General features: G+C 39.7%; 1 protein-coding gene across 7 annotated transcripts in view; it reads left to right on the top strand.

Moving 5' to 3' along the window:
• Positions 1–14,528, top strand: part of zfyve9a (zinc finger, FYVE domain containing 9a) — a 49,884-nt gene that overhangs the window by 28,920 nt on the left and 6,436 nt on the right. For 4 of the 7 annotated variants that reach the window (XR_009817309.1, XM_061978950.1, XM_061978948.1 and 1 more), the window contains 12 exons: positions 3,717–3,816; positions 6,261–6,437; positions 7,593–7,741; positions 7,972–8,101; positions 8,370–8,492; positions 9,647–9,802; positions 9,878–10,102; positions 11,384–11,466; positions 11,560–11,664; positions 13,693–13,843; positions 13,935–14,015; positions 14,103–14,265. Coding sequence is in view for 6 of the 7 variants with exons in the window: in XM_061978950.1 (XP_061834934.1) it covers positions 3,717–3,816; positions 6,261–6,437; positions 7,593–7,741; positions 7,972–8,101; positions 8,370–8,492; positions 9,647–9,802; positions 9,878–10,102; positions 11,384–11,466; positions 11,560–11,664; positions 13,693–13,843; positions 13,935–14,015; positions 14,103–14,265 (1,643 nt within the window). In the remaining variant the exon portion in view is untranslated. The remainder of the gene's footprint in view (positions 1–3,716; positions 3,817–6,260; positions 6,438–7,592; positions 7,742–7,971; positions 8,102–8,369; positions 8,493–9,646; positions 9,803–9,877; positions 10,103–11,383; positions 11,467–11,559; positions 11,665–13,692; positions 13,844–13,934; positions 14,016–14,102; positions 14,266–14,528) is intronic. The other 3 variants (XM_061978951.2, XM_061978953.1, XM_061978952.1) reach the window with 3 other exon arrangements.

Below are 14,528 nucleotides of genomic sequence, written 5' to 3'. Positions count from 1 at the left end.
ATGAACCGTGCATGAACTCACCTTGTTCAAAGAACAAAACCAACATAGTGCATGAACTCACAACAAATTACACGTCTTACACACATTACCATGAATTGATTAACGTGGACCCGACTTAAACAAGTTGAAAAACATATTCGGGTGTTACCATTTAGTGGTCAATGGTACGGAATCTGTACTGGACTGTGTAAACTGTACTGTTTCATATAATGTATTCTCTTCCTTTGCAATCTGCTAGTAAAAGTTTCAATCGATCAATCAAACAACCTGCAAATCAGATGGAAAATTAGAGGGAACATTGTTTGGGGGTATCCATAATAAGCCGATAGGTAGAAGTTTTTATTTACACGATAAGTCGGATTTGTCTTTACCTCCGTGGCGGAGGCTCCGCCGAACCCCTGAGGCCGACTCACTGAAACCCTAGGGTTCGATCGAACCCAGGTTAAGAACCACTGTTTTAGGGTGTTAACAATGCAGCTAATGGTAGCAATCCATTCTGCCTCTAAGTCACTTTAAAAATGTATCTAAAAACCGCCAACAATATTTCATTTACGTTCCATAACCTGTATAATAACCAAGCTGTAGCTACATTGTTATTGTAAGAACGAACACTGAGGAACTGCTTTGCTTTGCAATGTAATACATTGCCATGCTACGGCATTAGCCGTAAGCCAGCTACGGCAAGAGGTAAGCTAGTTACTACATCAACAACTGAATGGCTTTCGAGTTTGTAATGTACAACACAATGGGATAGGACACCAATCTGTACTGACTGAAAAAATTAACAATCATATTACAGTATCTGTAAAGTATTATTTCATGTTTTGTTTGTAGACATCTAGCTCGATTGTTGTTGTATGGTGATGTGTTGCGTGTATCCTGGTCAGTATTATAGTGACTCACTCGATGGACAGTTGTCTTTTTGGTCAAGCTGGCCGGGGACCTTTCCTGTTGATTTTGACAAGCAATCAGTTTATTTTGGCATAGCTTGGCTTAAAGTTCCACATTTGCAGCAACAAGTCACGTCGACCTCACTCTCTGGGCTTCCGTCTGCTCCAACATTTCACCCTCTGTTCATCAGCAGTTCATCCTCCGTATATTCAGCTTCAAAAAGATAAGGTTGTGAATCCTCATTTGTCCCCAAAATAGTAGTCTTTGTTGTCTATTACCAAGTCTGTCATGATTACAACACACTTGCATTTGTCTCCTTAAGTAGGAACACAAATATGTTGCCAGAAGTCGGTAGTTCACTGCTATAGAAACGGAAATAAATGCGGAAAGAAGTTCCGGTATTTCTAAAAATGACCAAAATAAGGTAAATATTGTACTTATGACATATTGTTATGAACGTGTCTGTTACTACATTATATATATACTTGCAGTGTGTATATAAAACATAAATGGAGGGTTTTGAAGAAGTTTTAGAGGGCTTTGAAGGCTACAACGGTGACTCCCATTAGCTGCATCATGCAAGCGTCTTTAAAATCCCCCCAAACTAAGACATTTGTTCTTGTCTCTCATAATGATTGTGAATGATAGGCAACATTCCCCAAAAAGTGCAGTTACCCTTAACAATATATCACTGGTAAAGCTTCTGAATATTAGACGTATTCCTTCCTTCCTTTCTACTTTATTTGTTTCCTTCCTACATACCTTCCTTTTCATCCTGTCTACCTTCCTTTCTTCTTGCTTTCCTTCCTTCTTTTCTTATTTTTTCCTTATTACTTATTTTCCTTATTCCTGTCCTTCCTTTCCCCTTCCTTACTTATTTCCTTCTTTGCTTCTTCCCTTCTTTCCTTTCTTCCTTTCTTCCTTCTTTCCTCCATCCATCCATCCCTGACTTACCGGTATTTCCTTTCTCCATACCTTACTTCCTTACTTCTTTCCTTACTTCACTCATTCCCTTTTCTTTCCTCCCGTTTTTCTTTCTGTCCTCCCCTCTTTCTTTCTTTTTCTTTTCTTTTTTTATCCGTTTCCTTCTTTCCTTAATTTCTTTATTCCTTGCTCCCTTTCTTTCTTCTTTCCTTTTGTCCTTCTTTCTTTACTTACTTCTACTTCTACCTTCCACCCTCTTTTATTGCTTTCCTTTCTTTCTTTTTTCCTTCCTTTCGTGCACGATGGGGTTCAGGTGTGAAGAAATACTGTACTTTTCCACTCCATCACCTTCTCCTTCATCTCCCTTAGCAAGGCAGTCGTGATCTAAGAGTTGTGTTTGGAAAACCTTATGTTAAAAAACTGACATGCGGCCCGATTTCCTCAATGAACTGCAGCTCCTCAGTGCAGGCAGCATTCATGCAGCCCAGGACTGTGACGCTACCACCACCATGCTTGAACGTAGGCTACTCACTTGTGCTGCCAGCTATTTAGACAATAAACACGGTGTGTTGATAATACAACTAAATTGCACTAAAACATACATTGACTAACTACCAAGTTTACTTTTTATCAAGGTGAACTGTCATTAAAAAAAGTTTAAATGTAGGGGTTTACTCACTTTTTTAACCTGTTATGTATCATTACAAAGTAAAAAAAAAAAAAAGATTAGCATGCTCCTTTGATAAAATCCTTACTTAATATGGGTGCCTCCACACATGCAGCCGGGTGTCAAGCGCAGCACTTTGCAGTGAGGACGCAGCCTGTAGCTGACGCAGCACTGGGAAATCACCCGACTGCTACTTAATTTCCCATGGTGGTAAACAAATGCTGTCTGTGTCACTCCAGCTGGTGATGCAGTCACAATGATGACACCAACAAACAAAGGCCCCAGTTCCACTCACAAGCCTCATATTTGACCTAATGAACTGCCAGATACCATCTGTAATGACGAGATGTCCGATAATGGCTTTTCTGCCGATATCCGATATCCCGATATTGTCCAACTCTTAATTACCGATACCGATATATACAGTCGTGGAATTAGCACATTATTATGCCTAATTTTGATGCATTAAACAATGTAACAAGGTTTTCCAAAATAAATCAACTCCAGTTATGGAAAAAAATGCCAACATGGCACTGCCATATTTATTATTGAAGTCACAAAGTGCATTATTTTTTTTAACATGCCTCAAAACAGCAGCTTTGAATTTGGGACAGGAGGCTGAGGTGGGCGGGGTTGAGGTTGGGGGGGAGGGGGGGGGGGTATATTGTAGCGTCCCGGAAGAGTTAGTGCTCCAAGGGGTTCTGGGTATTTGTTCTGTTGTGTTTATCTTGTGTTACGGTGCGGATGTTCTCCCGAAATGTGTTTGTCATTCTTGTTTGGTGTGGGTTCACAGTGTGGCGCATATTTGTAACAGTGTTAAAGTTGTTTATACGGCCACCCTTAGTGGGACCTGTATGGCTGTTGACCAAGTATGATTTGCATTCACTTGTGTGTGTTAAAAGCCGTAGATATTATGTGACTGGGCCGGCACGCAAAGGAAGTGCCTTTAAGGTTTATTGGCGCTCTATACCTCTCCCTACGTATGTGTACACAGCGGTGTTTTAAAAAGTCAGAAATTTTACTTTTTGAAACCGATACCGATAATTTCCGATATTACATTTTAAAGCATTTATCGGCCGATAATATTGGCAGTCCGATATTATCGGACATCCCTAGTAACGACTTATTGATTTTTTGTTAAGCATGATGCACACCTGCACAATGAAATATCAATACTGGAGTTGTATTAAACATTCAAAAATAACTAACCGGTTCTGCTTCTGCATGAATGCAGGTGTTCTGTGCGACTTGCTGCGGCCTGAAATGCAAACTGGCCTACATGGACAAGAAGGAGGCTCGCGTCTGCGTCACCTGCCATTCTGCCCTAACCAGCGGTGAGCATTATACATCCATGTTGTTGAAGGTGCCGTGCTCCGGGTTTCCTGAAAATCCAAAATAAGCTTTTTTTGGCCACAAAAACTGTCCAGAAGAAGGTTCTTGAAGTTACAAGCTCGTTTTTCATGACCGAACAGCCAACTGTTGGTGTCAGTGACTTACGAAATCCTAAGATGAGTCGTTACTCGCTAGCTGTTTGAAGAAAAAGTTGCACCAGGTCCGCCAAGACTTCCACGATGTGACAGGTCCTCTCAGTGGCATTATACGGCTCATTACAACACTGGCATGGACACAGGAGTTTAGAATATTCATTCTTCAGTCCCATTAAAAAAGTAATACTTTAAACAACAATTTTCTTCCAACAAAATTTCTTCACAGTCAAGATAATTTAGTTAACTAACCATCTTAAGTAATAAATGCAATATTTAGAATACAATAGAATGGACTTTCTATTCTATTCTAAATATTGCATTTATTACTAAAGATAAGATACCTGTATATACAAATTAGATTATATATGTGGCCCACTAAATTTATATGGCCTGCAAAAGCTTGGAAATCATTTCTCAATAAAGTGCTTTTATCTTTTCTTACGGATGTATTCGTAAAAAATACATGTGTTGCATGCAATTGCCTATCTTTTAAACTTTAACATTATCTGATAACGCAACAAAAATTATATTATCATACATTCCAAACATATTTGTTAAAATACAAATACTTAAATTATCTGCTCGACATACAAAACAAGTTATCTTTCAAACTGTACTGTGTAAAAATAGATTTTAAAGTAAAAAAACTGGCAGCTCAGTCATCACGATTTTATCGTAAAAGAAAATCTCTGTTACCGTTTTTACACTTACAGTAATAACAGTCGTAGATTTTGCTGTAAAAAACTGGCAGCTCAGTTAACAGAATTGTACTGTAAAAAACAGTCATACCGTTTTCCATTTATAGCACAGGTCTCAAACTCCATTTACCTTGGGGGCCGCTGGAGCTAGAGTCTGGGCAAGGCCGGGCCCCTCAAAGTATTCCCTTCAGAAATACTATATAACCTCATGACTTAATTTGTTAACTACTTCTACCAGCAATTTCACTGAACCTCAGCTATATCATTATAAATGTGAAATTGAATGTAACAATTGCATATTTTGAGTCACCTGGGAGATGGTCGAAGACACTCTGGCTTGCTTACAGGAAGTTGCCTTTGTGTTGTCCAATGTGTGTTTGTTGTGGTTTCATTTTTGTGTTTGCACTGTTTTTGTATGTATCAATAGTGGAATTCAAGATTGTTGTATCGTATTTAACTTAGGGTGTGCAAGGGCCACAAAATATGGGGGCCGCAAGCCTGAGACCATTGATTTACAGTAAAATGATGTAAAAACAACTGAATATTTACGGTAAAATTTTGTTGACTGAGCTGACAGTTTTTTACCGTAAAATCAACGTTTTTTGTTTTTTTTACAGTGTACATAAAAAAAAAAAAAAATGCATTGGCAATGTGTAATAATATCTTGAGGCAAATCCTTATACATTTATATTTATATGTTATATACTGTTACATCCGGCCCTCTGGGGGCAGCCACAACTCCAATGGCCCCTAATAAAAACAAGTTTAAAAGCTATAATATAATTGATTGATTGATTGATTGAAACTTTTATTAGTAGATTGCACAGTACAGTACATATTCCGTACAATTGACCACTAAATGGTAACACCCGAATAAGTTTTTCAACTTGTTTAAGTCGGGGTCCACGTAAATCAATTCATGGTACAAATATATACTATCAGCATAATACAGTCATTACACAAGTTAATCATCAGAGTATATACATTGAATTATTTACATTATTTACAATCCGGGGGGTGGGATGCGGAGGGGGTTGGGTTGCTATCAGCATATTTCAGTCATCAACAGTAATATCATCTGTAAAAGGGACATTGTAACAGTGTAGGTCTCACTTTGAAGGATATGTACAGCGAGCGGTGAACATAGTGAGCTCAGAAAGCATAAGAACAAGTATATACATTTGATTATCTACATTTGATTATTTACAATCCGGGGAGGTGGGATGTGGTGAGGAGAGGAGGTTAGGCTAGGGTTGTAGCTGCCTAATGGTATGCAGTTTTCCCAGGCTTCTTTTTAGCTCATAGGGCTTATAACTTACTAATTATAGTGATAATAATGTTAATAATAATAAAATACAATATATACTATCCATCCATCCATCCATTTTCTACCGCTTATTCCCTAGAAATAATAAACAAGGTAAACCTAAATCATACCACACAAGTATTTACAGTATGTACAGGGTGGCCTCTGCTAAGAAAAATGTCAGAATGTCCTAATCCTCTTAAAAGGGGATTTAAGAACATTTTTGTTCTTGTTCCTGAATGGGGCCCATTGTTCTTTTGAGTAAATGCATTCTGTACCTTCGCCAGCTCCGACGTCAGAGTCGCAGGTCGCCGTCAGCAACCATAGTCCCAACCCCAACAACCCTGCTGAGTACTGCTCCACCATTCCCCCTCTGCAGCAGGCTCAGGCCTCCGGAATTCTCAGCTCGCCACCTCCCACCGTAATGGTGCCCGTGGGGGTCCTCAAGCCACCTGGCAACGAGGGTATGACCTTCACGCATTCTGCCCTTTATGTGGATGGATGCCATTGATAGACAAGCCTGTATGCTTTTTAATGAGGCTTTGTAACATCATCTATCATCGGGTACCTCTGTGTGCTTGGAGAACGCAATTATACGATTAAACAGAACTTTTAAGATTCATACTCTGCCTGATAAAATGTTGTACATATTTAGTTAGATGAAGATATAAGATTGAACAAAAAAACAACTATTTTCCCAAATAATACAAAAAATACTTACTTGCCTCATAAAACTTTATATTACTTTTAGCTTGTCCGTAGCTGTAAAGCTAGTACAGGGGTTGGCAACCCAAAATGTTGAAGGAGCCATATTGGACCAAAAATACAAAAACAAATCTGTCTGGAGCCACAAAATATTAAAAGCCATATTACATACAGATAGTGTGTCATGAGATATAAATTGAATTAAGAGGACATAATGGAAACTAAATGACCTCAAATATACCTACAAATGAGGCATAATGATGCAATATGTACATATAGTTAGCCTAAATAGTATGTTAGCATCGATTAGCTTGCAGTCATGCAGTGACCAAATATGCCCGATTAGCACTCCACACAAGTCAATAACATCAACAAAACTCACCTTTGTGCATTCACGCACAACATTAAAAGTTTGGTGGACAAAATGAGACAGAAAAAGAAGTGGCATAAAACACGTCCTAGAAAGTCGGAGAAAATTATACATGTAAACAAACTACGGTGAGTTCAAGGACCGCCAAAATTAGTAGGACAAAACGGCGCTCGCCAAATACTCGAATCAGTGAAGCATGTTTAATACAAACAGTGTGATTTATAACAATTAGGGAGGTTTGTGTCATGTTTGTCCTCCTACAGAAACCATATTAAAACAAAAAATAGATTTTTTTTCCCCTCATCTTTTTCCATTTTTCATACATTTTTGAAAAAGCTCCAGAGACCCACTAGGGCGGCGCTAAAGAGCCGCATGCGGCTCTAGAGCCGCGGGTTGCCGACCCCCGAGCTAGTAGTTGGGAGTTTAAGATGTGATGGTCTATATGGCGCCCCCTAAGGTAGAAAAAGTTTACTGCACATACGCGCTCACTAAATCTACCTTGACTAAACAACGCATGCCCGCACTGTGTCTTATTCCACTGCAGCATCCATGACACAGGAGCAATTGAGAGTCTTGTGTGCTGATGGCGTCCTCACTAATGGGGACACTGCAGAGTCCCCCAAACCTCCTTCCTCCAGGTCACTAGCCGTCACGACTTATGCAAGCAAAACCTCCGGATTGGAGTCTGTAGAGGTACACATGCACACACAGCTTAATGTGTAAAATAAGTCGCATAGGGTTCATGGAATAAGTGTCTCATAAGCCGAGTGGCACTAAAGAGCCAGGGCAGAATTAGCATTAGTTGTATGACTAGGCTCAGCTCTCTATAAGCTACTGTCACTTATTTGCCCAAAGGCTCTCCTCGCTGTGTTTATGAACCTTTTGTGCACATTTCACACACACTTCTGTCTCCCTGCCCACAGGCAGTTCCGGCTCCCGTGGGCTCCCAGGGCAGCCCTATGGGCAGCGCCCTGAGCCTGATCCCGGAGGACGGGCTCCCTCCCATCCTCATCTCCACTGGAGTCAAAGGAGGTACGGGAGGCCACGTCACAGGTGCTTGCCCCCATCCTCACCATCCTGCCTCTTCGTCCTCCACATTGCGCTCGGTGGTGCACGTGTGCTAATGTGCTTAAATGTTCACCGCCATACTGTCATGATGTATGCTCACTGTATGGACAAAATGTATTTTGGACCAATTGTCGCCTGGAATTCTCACAGATGGTCCTGCACACACTCACGTTCGCCCGATTAATCGATGTTGCCTCCACGATGCTCCACTGACATCTCTGGTCTTTTTTTGCCCCGCCCTCTTCACGTTCAGACTATGCAGTGGAGGAGAGGCCGTCGGCGATGGTCCTCATGCAGCAGCTGGATGAGGGAGGCCCGGACCCCCTGGTCTTTGTCCTCAACGCCAATCTGCTGGCCATGGTCAAGCTTGTCAATTGTGAGTCAACGCCTTGTTGCACTGCAAAAAGTCAGTGTTTAAAAACAAGAAAAAAAAATACAAAAATGAGGGGTATTTTATTTGAACTAAGCAAAATGATCTGCCAATAGAACAAGAAAATTTGGCTTGTCAAGACTTTCCAAAACAAGTAAAATTAGCTAACCTCAATGATCCCAAAAATACCTTAAAATAAGTACATTCTCACTAATAACAAGTGCACTTTTCTTGGTAGAAAAAAAAAGAGACCTTTTTGCTCAATATGTTGACAAATATTCTTAAATGAAGTAAATGCTAGTGCCATTATCTTGACATAATGATATGCGCTCGGCATTACACTTCTTGAAACCAGCAAACTTATACTAAGAACTAGTTTATTGTTCTTAATGGAAAGGCAACAAGGCAACTGCTTGTTACTCTCGGGGTCTCCTAGCCGCTCAGGCAAATCATGTTGTCTAAAAATGCATTTTTCCATCGATAACATGACATCATCGCGCCAAGTGCGTGCTCTTTCAGTCAATTAGTGCGCATATATACAGGCCGGCCCCCGGCCAAAAAAATTTTGATTGTAATTTTGAAGAATTCATCTGAATGTGCATGAACTATTTCTGTTCAAAATAGTTTGAAATGCCAAATGTTTAAATAGTAACTGTCAGTTTACTGTACTGTGCCAACTGTACTACTATATGAGTGCGTATTTTCTATTGTTCCATTGAAAATAAAACAGCAAAGTCCATTTGGCTGTCATCTGTTTTAATAATGAGACACAATTGTGTCAAAGTCATGATTTTTTTTTTCATGCTTGAAATATGAAATTATTACTTTAAAAAAGTAGTTTTATACTTGTGAGTGTTGATGACACAGCTTTGCAACAGTTGATATTCTAGTTTCAAGCATGTTTTACTCAATATAGGTCATCAAATCTCAGCAACAAGCTGTAATATCTTACTGAGATAATTTAGGACCAAAACACTTAAAACAAGTAAAACACTAACATAAAATCTGCGTAGTGAGATGAATGATCTTATTAGACAGAAAATAAGCAAATATAACCCTTATTTAAGATATTTAATCTTACTTAGATTTCAGTTTTTGCAGTGTGGCTTTTACTCTCTCTAAAATAAGCCATTGAGATGTTTACGTACTCTTCTTCACAGACGTCAACAGGAAGTGCTGGTACGTGACGACAAAGGGCATGCACGCCGTCGGCCAGGCGGAGGTGGTGATCCTTCTCCAGTGTCTCCCTGATGAGAAGACCTTCCCTAAGGACATCTTCACCCACTTCGTGCACCTCTACCAGGAGGCCCTTGGCGGTAAGACCTCATCAGGCACTGCAGTTTGCAGCCTGGCTTTAAATGGGAAATCACCTTGATTGTCTTTGTGGTCAGGCAACGTGCTGGGCCACTTGAGCCACTCCTTCTTCACGCAGAGCTTCCTGGGCAGCAAGGAGCACGGCGGCTTCCTCTACATCAGCCCCTCCTTCCAGTCGCTGCAAGATCTTCTCCTGCCCAACCCGCCCTTCCTCTTTGGAGTCCTCATCCAGAAATGGGAGACTCCTTGGGCCAAAGTTTTTCCTATCCGTCTTATGTTGCGGCTGGGCGCAGAGTACAGACGTGAGCATCCTACTTTATACCTTTATGTCCGTTGTTTCCTTTCTTCTAGCAGAGGAGCTCATGCATTCAAACATGACAGTGACTTCAAAGCACAGAGAAATGCATAATCCACAGGTGACAAGCAAGACTACTTAAAAGACGGAAGTTTAGTTCCCGGATGCGACAAGAACAGAAAGGAAAATCATTAGTTTGTTAGACTTAAGTTAGTCTTTGAGGTTTAAACATCTAGAGCAGGGGTGTCAAACTCGTTTTCATTGAGGGCCACATCGCAGTTATGGTTGCCCTCAGAGGGCCACGTTTAACAATGAGTAATATATGAATATACATGTATATATACTGTATGTATGTATGTATGTATGTATATATATATATATACATATATATATACATATATATATATATATATATATATATATATATATATATATATATATATATATAAATAAAATACATTAACAATATATATATTTTTTACATAAACTGCAAAAAAATATTAAAATTTTACTTTAAAAACTGGCAGCTCAGTCACCAGAATTTTACAGTAAAAGCAGTGTTGTTGTTTTTACAGCAAATAAAAAAATAGAATAAATGTAATGGAAAAACAATACCACTGTTTTTAGCAGTAAAATTCATGCAACATAGCTGCCAGTTGTTGTTTTTTTTCCCGTAAAATCTTGTTGTTTCAATGTTGTTTTTTGTTAGTTTTTAATGTTTTAGACAGTGTCTTACTGTATATGGAAAAAAACAGTACCAAAGTTGATTTTACAGTACAAAACTCAGTTGGCGGAATTCAACCGTAAAATCTATTGTCAATTTTAAAGTCTACAATTTAATTGATAATTTGTTTTGAAATCATAAGTCAAGCAGAAATTTAAGTACAGTATTTATCTTTATTTTAACAAAAAATATTTGTGGAAGATTTTGATATTGAATTTTAAAATATATGTAATTGCATGCATTACATGATTTTTAATGTTAAAAGGGAAATTAATATATTTAATAAGAAAAGATTAAGCATTTTATTAATGCATATTCTTTCTAGGCTTTCGTGGGCCACATCAAATAATGTTGCGGTCCAGATTTGGCCCCCGGGCCTTGAGTTTGACATCAGTGATCTAGAGCCTCTTAGTAAACAGTAAAAACAGTCAGGACGTTGTATTTTCAATAGAAGGTTAATGCTTACAGGTAGGATTTACTGCCTCGTTGTGGTCAAATAAATTCCTAGTGTTTTTTCCAGTTTCATTGATAATTTAGGACTAATTGAAATGTAATTTGTTGCAGTTTATCCGTGCCCGCTGTTCAGCGTGCGCTTCCGAAAGCCGCTTTTCGGAGAGACGGGTCACACCATCATGAATCTGCTTGCAGTAAGACCGCCTCCTTCACTATGACGGCACCATGTCTCATCATCGTCATCTCCATCATCTCTAATGGCCTCACGTTGTCTTTATTCTTTTCAGGACTTCCGCAACTACCAGTATGCGCTGCCAGTGGTGAAAGGTTTGGTCATGGACATGGAGGTGAGGAAGACCAGCATCAAGATTCCCAGCAACCGTTACAATGAGGTGAGTCTACAGTGCAACAGGAGACAAGAAGTAGCCAGAGCTCTTTGTTGTCAATGTGCATATCAAAATAATAACATAAATAAGATGAATTTTAGAAAATAAAGGGCAGACAAACACCTAGGTAATATCAGGATATGATTCATACTAGAGTGATTAGATCAATATTTTAATTTTTTTACAAAATAATTTTTTGTCAATATTGTTTACAAATTCAGAAAATAATTCCCAGGACACAGGAGGACTTTGACGGCAAAAACCAAATGATTTATATGAGTAATTTTTGCTTTTGTTTAGTTATTGTGTACTATTGACTTTGTTTTGACCAAACAATTGTATGTATCCATCCATCCATTTTCTACCGCTTATCCCTTTCGGGGTCGCGGGCGATGCTGGAGCCTATCTCAGCTGCATTCGGGCGGAAAGCGGGGTACACCCTGGACAAGTCGCCACCTCATCGCAGGGCCAACACAGATAGACAGACAAAATTCACACTCACATTCACACACTAGGGCCAATTTAGTGTTGCCAATCAACCTATCCCCAGGTGCATGTTTATGGAGGTGGGAGGAAGCCGGAGTACCCGGAGGGAACCCACGCAGTCACGGGGAGAACATGCAAACTCAATATGATGATACATACAATTCAAACAATCAAAACATACAAGTAATCATGTCCCTGTACATTTTTTTTTTAAATATGGATATAGAAATTGTTTTTATCATTTTTAAACAATGATTAAGAAATTGAAAAAAAACTACCATAAGGAAAGAATACACAAAATTAACATGAAACATGTCCAAGGGATAACAAACATTATTTTTAAATAAAAAAACAAGTGTCCTGTTACAATTTTAAAAATTAATTTTGAATGGAAATAGTCTTTGTACTGTCTCTTAGGATGTGGTAAGTTTTCATGACATTTTAGTTTTTTTTGTCATCATATGTGAACGCTGACTAAAAACCTTCGATGGTTAACACAGAGAGGTGTTCTGCAGCATGTGCAAAAAGACCTCCAAACTTTGCTCAGTGAGCATCAATGTGGTGAAATCACACATGTTATATGGTAATCACAAGTCTGCCATTAAAGGCAGGCATCAGATAACCGTGTCAGTTTTCTTTGGTGTGGCCAACAGCAACTTTTCTGTATAAAATAAATGAGAATAAAAATAATTTCTCTCATTAAACAGTCAAGTGAGCTAATTGTAGTTCACTAGAGAGTGACAGGTAATGTACATTTTTCAACGATTCAAGATTATCTTTGTCATATAGACATTTGTAAGCTTTTGACTATACAGTATATATATAAACTGTAGTAGGGCACGGCATTACATTTATCTTAAGTTAAAGTTAAAGTACCAATGATTGTCACACACACTAGGTGTGGTGAAATTTGTCCTCTGCATTTGACCCATCCCCTTGTTCACCCCCTGGGAGGTGAGGGGAGCAGTGGGCAGCAGCGGTGGCCGCGCCCGGGAATAATTTTGGGTGATTTAACCCCCAATTCCAACCCTTGATGCTGAGTGCCAAGCAGGGAGGTAATGGGTCCCATTTTTATAGTCTTTGGTATGACTCGGCCGGGGTTTGAACTCACAACCTACCGATCTCAGGGCGAACACTCTAATAAATGAGAATAAAAATAATTTCTCTCATTAAACAGTCAGGTGAGCTAATTGTAGTTCACTAGAGAGTAACAGGTAAAGTAAATTTTTCAACGATTCAAGATTATCTTTGTCATACAGACATTTGTAAGCCTTTGACTATATACACTGTATATATACAGTATATACTGTCTGTAGTAGGGCACGGGCATTACATTTATTTTAAGTGCCATTAAAAAGCATTAAATTATACTTGCTGATACCTACAGAAACATTGCTAATCCTCGGGAATGCAAATTTGGGAGCCGATGATACCTGCCTTATTTCCCCTGCAATCGGTGCCCTGGAAGTGTCTCTTCCCACGCAGCTCAGTGCAGTTAGGCATCCGAATGCAGCTTTAATCAGATGTCGACCCTGTGTGTGCGTGCAGCTGATGAAAGCCATGAACAAGTCCAATGAGCACGTGCTGGCCATGGGGGCATGCTTCAACGAGAGGGCCGACTCCCACCTGGTGTGCGTGCAGAACGACGACGGCAACTACCAGACGCAGGCCATCAGCATCCATCACCAGCCGCGCAAAGGTGACGACACTCACAACGCTCACTTGGGTCTTCAGAGACGTCCTCTTGAAGTTATGCACTAATGAATTTATCCTATTGATTTTGTTTTCAGTGACTGGCGCCTGTTTTCTTGTGTTCAGCGGCGCCTTAAAGGCCTCGTCTGGCTTCTTGGCCAAAACAAGCATCGTAGAAGGCAAGACCCACTTGGCGCCAAGTTCATTGTTTTTCTTTTTAGGAGCTGCGTAAGAAGCAAACAAATTGCTGTCTTTGCCTCGCTCAGATGGCGTGATGATCCAGATCACGGCCGAGACCATGGACTCGCTACGGCAAGCGCTGAGGGACATGAAGGACTTCACCATCACATGCGGTAAAGCTGACCAGGAGGAGAACCAGGAACATGTGCACGTGCAGTGGACGGAGGACGACCACAACTTCAACAAGGGGTGAGAACCGTGAGACCGGCGGAAGGGGGAAGGTCCACATTATTAGGTAGACCTGTTCCGAATGATTTGGTTTGTGTAATAGCACCTAGAGATGTCCGATAATATCGGACTGCCGTTATTATTGGCCGATAAATGCTTTAAAATGTAATATCGGAAATTATCGGTATCTGTTTCAAAATTATCGGTATCGGTTTCAAAAAGTAAAATGTATGACTTATTAAAACGCCATTGTACAGAACGCCAATAAACCTTAAAGGCACTTC

Source organism: Nerophis lumbriciformis, linkage group LG19, assembly GCF_033978685.3.
Source record: "Nerophis lumbriciformis linkage group LG19, RoL_Nlum_v2.1, whole genome shotgun sequence".
Lineage (NCBI taxonomy): Eukaryota > Metazoa > Chordata > Actinopteri > Syngnathiformes > Syngnathidae > Nerophis > Nerophis lumbriciformis.
This window is presented reverse-complemented; position numbering and strand designations above follow the sequence as displayed.